Source organism: Diuraphis noxia, unplaced genomic scaffold (assembly GCF_037042655.1).
Source record: "Diuraphis noxia isolate RWA-SAM2 unplaced genomic scaffold, SU_Dnox_SAM2 contig0004, whole genome shotgun sequence".
Taxonomy (NCBI): Eukaryota; Metazoa; Arthropoda; class Insecta; order Hemiptera; family Aphididae; genus Diuraphis; species Diuraphis noxia.
In genome coordinates, this window is record NW_028301714.1 from 23168218 (window position 1) to 23178986 (window position 10769).

General features: G+C 31.1%; 1 protein-coding gene across 6 annotated transcripts in view; it reads right to left on the bottom strand.

Annotated features, from left to right (window-relative positions):
- Nucleotides 1-10769, bottom strand: part of LOC107161789 (uncharacterized) — a 375424-nt gene that overhangs the window by 6916 nt on the left and 357739 nt on the right. For all 6 annotated transcript variants that reach the window (XM_089226404.1, XM_089226401.1, XM_089226403.1 and 3 more), the window contains 3 exons: nucleotides 8530-8749; nucleotides 7501-7794; nucleotides 2275-3596 (listed from right to left, as the gene is read on the bottom strand). In XM_089226404.1, the coding sequence (XP_089082530.1) occupies nucleotides 2275-3596; nucleotides 7501-7794; nucleotides 8530-8749 (1836 nt within the window). The remainder of the gene's footprint in view (nucleotides 1-2274; nucleotides 3597-7500; nucleotides 7795-8529; nucleotides 8750-10769) is intronic.

Sequence of the window (10769 nt, forward strand, 5' to 3'; positions counted from 1 at the left end):
ATTATATATATTTATTCGTATATTCGTAATTTATCCATACTTAATTTATGAATAGGAAACTAAAAACAAAAGTTTTTGTCTGCGTTGTGATTATTTTAGTTAAGTTCAAAATTAATCATTATAATATATGTACGAGCTGTGGGTATTGTGTTGGTCGCAGAGAGTCATTATATACTAAATTGGATATAGAACGTGCATAATTTAAACACGTACTTTTTAATTAAAGTTATACATAATTAGAAAAATATAATCAGTAAAATAATAATTAAAATAGCAATTATAGGTAGGTGGTGAGTAAATCTTAACTTTTCCTATTTAATTGTTTTTTTTTTTATGTTTATCTAAATGAGTATGTAAATAAAATATAATGTTAATTCACAATTTCAAAGACATAGCGCAGGCTGCATTGTAGTGTGGGAATACGGTTTCAAAAAATATAAACATGATTAACGAATTTTGGTAGATGATCGTCTACTTGACCACTACCATACTGTATCGATTCAAACACTTATAGTTGGCAATATTATATAAAACTATTTATTTAATGAGATATTTTATTTTAAGTGAAGTCAATAGGTATGATTTGTTCACAAGTATTTACGATTGTTTTAGTGAAATGCTGAATAACTAGTGTGACAGAATTACAAGTCAAAAAACGTATGCATTATTATAGAAGTTGTATACATTGCTTATACAGTTATTTTTAATGGAAACAAATCGATCGTGACAATGTTTTTATATTGAACAGTAAAATTAGGTAGGTAATAATATGTATGATCAATATATATCAACTCTAAAAATATTTTGATGCAAATATTGTATATTTGAACAATGCTCGAGGTAGATTTATGAATGAATAATCAAGATAACGAACTGGTACACTATTTATATTCATGAACAATGTTTTATTTCATTGTTGTCGTTTTATCGTTACAGAATATCATGTTTGTTTTAAAAATGTGTTAAATTATTTTTGAAAAGAGGTTTTCGTTTTTATTTTTTTTATAAAATTATAAGTCGACTTTTGGGAAGATAAATGTGTGACTATATCTATTATTCTCAGAAAATTGGTACTGCTATCTCTAAAAAAACATGTGCACAACTTTTTTCGATGAAAAAAACTGGGTGAAAACGTTTCATCTTCAGTAGGTAAACAAATTAATATACCTATGTGTAGTATAAAAGTTTACATGATTATATTTTGGAAGGAGATAAAGTCTAATGAGAGTGTATCAACTACTATAAAGTTAATAAACAAATATATAATTCAAAGGGTAAAAGTAACTTAAAATGAAATGAGGATAGTGGAAAATTTAATTTTAATGACTTGGAATTGTGAGTACTTACAGACATAATTATTATAAATAAGTTAGATAAAAGTCACAAGTTAACCTCTTATACTTTATTTTTTCAACGAGATGATTATATTTTGTTGAACATGAAATTGCTTTGAATAATATAAACTTACAATATAAAGGTCACAGCTCTTTTTAAAATTTTTTATTTTATAAAATAGGTATACTTGAAATACTTTAATGTATAGTAATAATATTGTACAAAAAAAATTCTATTATGGCGTTTCATTTGCATAATAACATTATTATTATGCAATAAATTCACATCTAATCTCTGAATGGGTGGTGTAGTGGGGAATAGTAATTAATTTTAAAACTAACACAATGCGCGTGTACTATGTATGTATTTATATGTATTTTATTATGTTGTGTACATACAATGAGTTTATTACTCTCTATTAATATTTTTTAATCGATTACCATGAGTACAAATATAAGTGAAATTGACGGCCATTGTTACTGATCTTAATATTTTAATAATATTGTATATAAATGTAATTAATTGAAATGTTCGGTAAACGTGGTTAAGTCTTAAGTGCATGTATAACATGTAAGTTCCTGTACAGAAAAGGCAGCTGTATGTAAGATCATAATAATATATAAACATGAATTAACCAATACTATTCCGCGTTAATTACTATACACAAATGAGGCGTATTGCATAACTTTGTGTACTGTACAAGATAAGTTGTATATATACATAATATAATAATAATAAAAATAGAACATTAAAACGTAATCTATAAGCTCATATAGAGTTATCTTATTATTTTATACGGTAATCTATTCACATCTGATCAAAGAATTATTTTCGATGTGACACCAACTACTTATTTTATGTCGTCGGTCTCGTGAAGAAATTTGTATTCGTTATAGTTCTTATAGCGATAAAAAAAAAAAACCGTAAAACGCAACTGACCTGTAAGCGCATTCCGGGTGAACGTTTGACGACATGGCGTATACGTTGGTGGACGGCATGATAAGTGGCATCTTGGACACCTCCATCCAGGTGACGGCGTATGCACCGTACTCGCGGTTCAAGAACTCGATGGCCACCGTTTTTGAATTGGGCTGCAGCTGTTCGGCGCCGGTCAGCGGTTCTGCCCAACCGGGCGAAAATACTTCGTACGAGCCGCGGAGCGCGTTGTAGGTGGCCCCCGTGTCGTACGGGCATATGACTCTAGCGGTTTTAGGCCCGTCACCCGCCCCGGTGTACACCACTACCCGATTCCTGGTCGGACACATGAACGAATTGGTGCGCCACCGTTGGATTTCGTAGCCACGTAACTTCATGTACACGAAGCCACCGGTGCGCAACATGCTGCTGTCAGCCGTGGCCGGGCCTATGAGCCACGGGAAATCGGCGCACGCGCTCGGTACTGGCCGGCGGCCACCGGTGGATGACATGCCGATCAGGTCGATGATGCCACCCGGACCGCGGAGGTGCCGGTGCTGGCGAGCGTCTTGGCATGCATTTCTGTCCACCAACGATGCTTTGACGAACGCGTACTCAGCCGAGAATCCAAAGTCCCGGTGGTCCTGCGTCACGTTCATGTCGCGTATGGCGAACTCAACGCGAACCGCAGCGCCGGGATACGATTCGAACGTAAACGGCTTACGTAGTTCCGAGCACGCGCAGCCCACCGGAAGTTCGATGTCCGGCCACGGGTAGTGAGTGATCGTCACCCGGGCCTGAGTCACGTCGTCCCTGGATCCGCCTACGCCATCCACGCTCGCGTCCGCACCGCTTCCGCTGCCGTACACGCACCGAAATCGGTCCGTCCTGGCATCCGTCTCGGTTGTACACGCCGTGCTGACCGAGTGAATCTGGGACACTTTCACCCGGACCCGTTCTTCGGGTGATCCGGGAACAAACCGGAACACACACGTTAAGTTCCGGCGGCCACCTCGTCCGTAGAAGAATACGTTCTTCGGTGACCCGAAATACCCGGAACCGGTGGCGAACATCCGGCTGCACGCCGCTGGACCCGCATCCCCGGGCCCCTGTCGCCGATCCGCCGACTGATCCACGAACTCGTACCTCAGCAGGAACTGGAGAGGAAACAGTACTGAGCCCTGTTTCAGGTAGATCTCCACCGTCAATTCGTCCGCAGATGATGTGTATGATTCCTTAGCCGCGCACGGCCGCACGTGTCTGGTGTCATTGCCCAATAACGCATGGTCGCAAAGCCGCGGTAGGTCTTGCTCCTTACAGAACTCACCCATTAGTACCGACTCGGACTGTGGAAGAAAAAAATTAAAACTTAGTATTATTATATTATATTATTAAGCCACACGATATTAAAAGTGTACAATTGTTTTTTTAAAAATAATAATCTAGAGTAATAAAAAAATAATCATATTTTGATCGAATTGCATAGATTTTTTGCTAAAGGAATACACGATACACATAAGGAGGAGGTAAGAATTTAATTAATATTTTTTCTAAGTATATGATAATCAAAATTTTATTTATGAAAATTCGTTCATCGTGATTCAGCATTGACTGTGGCTGAGTGTGGCGTAAATAAAAAAGCCTCTTATGTGGTCTGCGTCAAATTATATTAAGGTCTATAAATTCCAGCTCTCGTTTGGTTCTAAACAAAAGTTATTTATATGTCTACACCTCTTCCTAGTTGTATTGTTATATTGCTATTAATTTATTATTATATTAATATTCGTTATATTTTTATCGCAACATAATAATATTATTATGCTTTTTTTTTACTGATACAACATTTTTGGATTTAATCCTACGCACGACGGTCACCTACACGCAGATGTATCGAAATTGCATATACAACGCGCCGGCTAACTGAAATATTAACATGGTGTACCTACACACAATTTTATTGACTTGACTACTTAAGGCGATTCTGTATGAAACGAATAGACTGTAATTTATATAACAATTATAATGTTGCATATCATGTAAAATAATGGTTTAGTATGATATCTGAGTTTTCTATCTATCTATTAAATAACGTTGATGATTATCTTTATATTTAAAACTAAATTTTATAAAAATATGTTGTACCTACATTGTTAATAAAAATAATGGGATTTTTGTTTGTTGTACTATGAATAGATTTTTTTTTTATTTGTTTAGTTGAAAATCGATTTTGTCATTAAATTTTAGTTTATGGGCTTTTGAAATGTTAATATTTATTTTTGAAATATTTCACAGCGTAAAATCGATTTTATTTTTTTAAATTTTTTAAATTTTATTTATTTTTTATTGATCTTAAATACAACCCGGTATCTATGGCCATTAGTTACAGATATGGTGGCACAAAAGTTAATTACAATAGAGGTTCATTATGCTATCGTATTCTAATAACTAAAAACTAAGGAAAAATGAACATAATATTTAAATTGAGTTATATAAGTTAGTTGATTTTAGGAAGTTAATCATCTTGATATTGTCCTCGGATTCTGGTCCCAGTGCGGTGCCGAGTGTCGCGTCGATTCCGATCCTTTGTCTGTCTTGTTCGTACTTGAAACATTTCGTTAAAATGTGTTTCACGGACAGTCTTAAACCGCAAGCATCAAATCAAGGAGTTTCTTCCTTGGCCAATCGATTTTATTATTGTTATTAGTATACCTATCTTTATTGTTCAACCATTTTAGGTTTCTATATATTATGTATATGGGAATAAATAGACTATATTTTATATGCCTAAACGTGACAAGGTTACCGATGCCATTGTTCATTTTATAAAAAAATAATTGTATAATCTCAAAGAGGTACAATTGGCTTCAATGTATTGTTTTAATACCATTAAATAAATTAAATTATCTATTACTATTATTCCATGTGTCCATTATAGGTGTATTTAAATCAGTAGTGACTAGTAAGTATTTATCAATGGTCCATTGCATATGTTTTTCGTTTGTTGTATCGAGCATATTATTTCCTAAGCTCAACTCTGGTGGGAGGGAGTAGGAAAAGTAAAAGGCGAGTATTTAAATTATAAATTATTTTTAATTAAAATATTTAAATGAAAATATCATATTAGGTAATTACTATTAGTTGTAAAATTATGGTCTAAAATCTCATATTCTAAGTAGGTGGTAAAGTAAAAAAAGTAAGAATGATTAAGAATTATGTTTTCAATTAAATGTGCATACAATATGTTAATACACTTGTAATATAATCATATCATATTTACAGTTTTTCAGCTACAAATATTCTTTGTATTATAGAAATCATTGTAGTAAAGTTTTAATTAAATTACTATATTATTAAATTCTAATGAAATGACAATATTGGTATCTGGTGTTAATTATATTGTAATTAGTATCGCAGTTCATCTATATTTGTTCTGTAGAAAATTAGCATGATACTAATATATGCTTATAAGACGTGCGAATTTCATAAAAGAGTTGAATATTTATAGCTACTTGGAAGCATTAAAAACTGCCTGCATACCCGATAGTTTTCTCCACACTCCACATACCATACTATGTAGGCAGGTTTATATAACATTATGGACTTATTTATTTGTAGGAAGGCCTCTTCATTCTTGTCATAATTATTAATAATATAGTTAATCATAGTAATATTTTATATTTAAGATCAATCAACAAGTTCAAACATATTAATAAATTAATAATTGTCGTTCGTTACACATAATTTAATATAACTAATACAAGGAATGATAATAAAATGTCAGGACGATAAGAGATACCAGTCAAAGTTACCAATAGTCAAATACGACACACCACATTATGCCTATATATTATTGATTACATTTATTTCCAGTTAAGCGATAATATATAATATGTTATATGCCTGATTGTAAAATCAAGGTACCTACGCAAATGTTTAACATATTTTCATAATTCTTGTATCAAAAAAACCTACCAGTTATGAGACGGCGATACGTAACGTGGTGAAATAATTATTTTATGTAAATATGATGTATTGAAAGCGAAATTAGGTGCACCTACACGCCTTATAATACACGGTATAAAATATTTTAAATATCAACCATTGTTTGAGGTAACTGAATAAAATATTATGTAGTACCAGACCCTACGTCCAAGAACGAATACTAAATGAGTATATTCGACATTTTTTTGAGTATAATAGTATAAATTCATGCTGAATGCCACGGGGATACTAATACAGGCAAATCTAAAAAGAAACTTATGTTGTTAAGCGTTAAAGTACCATTATTAAAAAACAGGTTTTCTTTTGTGCATGATGTACCATAAAAAATGTCATAAACGTTCTTTTTACCCATTTCAACCGAGTTCTATAAAATAGAACCGTATATTAATACTATAACATTATTTAGGATTTAATGTAGTACTGGGCATTTATGTGTTTTTCAATGAAAATAATATTTGACTGTACATCACAAAACCAAATTAAAGTAAGAATCTATGAAACAAGTACCCACTGGATGTGGTTTGAGTGTAATTTGAGAGTAAATAGCTGTAATGAAGTAATGTACCTTACTTTACCGAACGAAACGTAGGTATATGATCAACAAATAAAACTTATTATTTTTTATATAATATTAGCTGATCTCCGTGAACTTTGTTGCCCGTTAATGATACCAACTCTATATGATTCAAAATTTGTGTTTAATTTGTTGTTTAAAACCCGGTGTAGCTAGTCATATTCGAAACTTCTCATGGATTTTCCCTATCTTAACTTCCATTAAAGATTTTTAACACAGTCATATAAATACAGGACTAAAGTTATATTCAATTATAATATTTTCTCGCATTTTTAGTTTTGTAAAGTTGAAACAATTTTTTTAATTGGTACCTAATAAATTATTAGTAATAATAAATCGCTAATTTATATAAATTATTATTATTAAAACATTTTCTTCCATAAAAACCATCTTCTGGCAATATTATTATGAACAATTTAAACGAAAATTTGAGCCCAATCTGCCCATCCGTTATCCATTGACTAATACTATATACATTTTTCACAAAATTTTTACATATTATATAGATATAACATAGAACGATATCTGAACTAGTATTTTTGAGGAATACAATTAATTTCGTTTCACCATGTAATTATAAATTTTAGTTATTAAAAATTAAATGCCCCTTAACATCTATAGACTTGAATCGTCAATTAATTATTTACTGTTATACATCATTGCGTTAGTCTGACCTTTTTGGTTTTTGACGATCTGACTTTGTCCCAAATTCGGAGTCTGGCGTTGCATTCGTTGCTCAGGTGATAAGCATTTGGATCAGTACTGGCCGCATGGTACTTGATGAAAGACAGCCAGACTGTTTGGTGACTAGAACCTTGAAAGTGATATTTGCAAGACGTGTTTGGTGGCAACGAGTGCCTGGGGCTATCCAACAGCCCCCAGTTGGTGTTGTTGAATGGTTTGATGAAGAACTCACACTGACTGGTGTTCTTGGCGTAGCTGGGGGATTTGTTGTCGACGAACAGTATCTAAAGGTTGAAACAACGGGTATCGTGTCAAGTGTATAAACTTAAGTATTAGGTATATTAAGTGAACGGAATTTTATGCAAAAAAGATGTGTCAAATTAGAAAAGTTTAATGCAAGGAAAAAGTTAAGAAGTACGCATCAATGTAATAGTATAGTAGGTATTCATTTTTCGAACGAATCTTTAATTGGTTGATCAGGTCGCAGTATATTAATTAAAAATAATTAGATAACCAATAGGTATTATAGTAAATTACATTAGTTAAATTTGTTAGTAGTTTTTGTTTTTAACAAAGAAATATATTATTATATAAGTATTTATATCATAACATATGCATGTGAATAGAAAAGTGTAGTTTTTTAATCGTTAATTTAATACTAAATACTAAATATAAATACTAAAGCTTTTAGAGTTAAAATCACATAACAATAAAAACTGATGACAGTGTAATAGTAAACACACGAGGAAACATTTTTCTAATCCGATTTTAATATTTTTTCATTTATTAACACCACATTTTCATCGCAATCCATTATGAGAATTATGAAAAGACTGAAGATTTTAAAAATCTCAATTAGTTATTAATAGGATGTGCATGATATAAAAATGGGGAAAATACAGTTTGGTTAGGTTACGCGAGTTGTGCGTCGTCGTAACCACAATAATTTATTATGATAAGCAATATAGTAATATAATAAATGATACACATTACATTATAATATGTGCAACTATAGTTACCTCCACGTCTAACTCAAATCCTGGCAAGTAGCTGAGTGGTACCGGATGGAATGGGTTATCGAATGCGGAAGTGTGGAATTCCAACAGCATATTGGGCCCGGAACTTACGATATCCGGTACCGCGTCACCACCACACAGCCTCACCAGTACGGGGTCAGTAGCCAACGATCCGTCGTACACAGTCAAATAGTCTTGAATTACATTGCACTGGTCCCAAACCCTACAACAGAAGATATCGTGAAATACATTAAATTCATAAAGTTTGGTCGTGTTACATCAGTATAATAATGTTATATCATGTACATGCACATAGTGTTTTAAGCCTACTCACACCAGTTTTTTTCTTTTAATAGTAAATTTATTCAAATTTTGATTTTAAGAATTTTTAAGTTTACTTAAATACCATATTTATAAATTTCTGATATTTTTTGTACTACTTAAAATGAGAACAATACTTTTCTTCAAAATGTCGATGTATCTAAATCAAAATTTTAATGATTTGTTTTTGAATTGTTGAAATATATATATACTAAGGATAGAAAATCTTAAAAATGGTCTTACAAAAATATAAAATTTTTGTGATATTAGAGAATGCTGAATATGTATAGTATTAATTATACCCCGATAATTCTTATAAATTATTTATATTTATATAAATATATATATTGATATACATATATATATCAATATTAATTACTAAAATTTCAAAGTTATCAAAGCTTCCATATTACATATTTAGACCTTTGTCATAGGTATATTAATTATTATAGTTTGTATATAATATTATATAACTCAAAAACTACTAGAATTTGATTTATATACATTAAAATAGATTTAAAAACATAAAACTAAATAATTTGATAAAAGTGAAAAAGTGAGATCCATATTTGAATAATAGATATTCGTATTGTCACATAATCAATCTTAAGCGTCACAATAAATCGCAAGTATTCAGAAATATGGGACTCAAAGTTATTTAAAAATTCTAAAAATCAAAATTCTAATATACGCATAATTTAAGAATAAAAAAGGGAGATCATATTTAAAAATCTCACTATATAGTAAACTATGCAATTTATACACACACACACGTGCGAACGCATAAATACTCGTATATTGATGAATATATTATTATTATTGTTATTGTTCTAATAATGCAGTCACCCTGCAGCAACACCGCCCAACGTCCTGTGAAAACGCGTTGAGTAACGTGAAATGACAACATTAATTTATTACACCATTGTCACCATCCACACGGGACACACCACAAAAAATAATAATAATAATAATAATAATAGTTTGTGATGGAAAACATATAATAATAATACGCTAATGGCCGATTTTAGTTGTTATCTAATTTGTTTTTCCATTCTAATCGATATAAGTGCTATGAGAGTAGAGTACGTGTCGACGTACATGAGGCTGTTATTATTAATATTATTTTCGTTGTATACCCATCGTTATTATTATTATTATTATAAAACTTCAAATTTCGAAACTTTATTAATATGTTCGTCATAATGTGCCAATAATATCGATATTTTAATATTACATCATAATTTACTAAATAATTCTAAACTTTTAAGTGAACGTTTTATTTTTTCATGATCGTCATTTAATCAAAACTGCGTGGGACTTAATATAATTTAAAAGGAACGTAAACTAACGGTTCAGTTCAGAAAAAAGTGAAGGCTACCGTCTTAAGAGTTATTATTACTAAATATACTAATAATTGTGACAATAGTGCTCAGAAAAATACTTTTGTTCGTCGTTATTCGCAGTAAAAAAAATACAAATAACGCACTAGGTTGTATATTATTATGAGATTCACCTGTACCTACCTATAACGTATAATGAAAAATAAAAAACTCCACGAATATAAATCGTAATAATAGCCATTGTATCTATATACTCAATCTTAAAACAAGTATTAAACTTTTATCTTGTCACGCAAACATTTTGATAACATCGTCTTGTAATAACTTTTTTTAAATTTTAAAACTCTGTTACATTAAATATATTTGTATCAAGTTAAATACAGTATATTATATTTATATATATTAATAAAATTATAAGTTTATACCCTGCATATATCGGTGTCACAAAAATTATATATTTTCTAAAAATGTTGAATTTATGACTTATGTACGTAACTTATTGTCCCTGGGAGGTACTATAACAAGTTGCACATAAAATATGGGCATTATAAATCGTTTTTAAAATACAGCTAAATAAAGCAA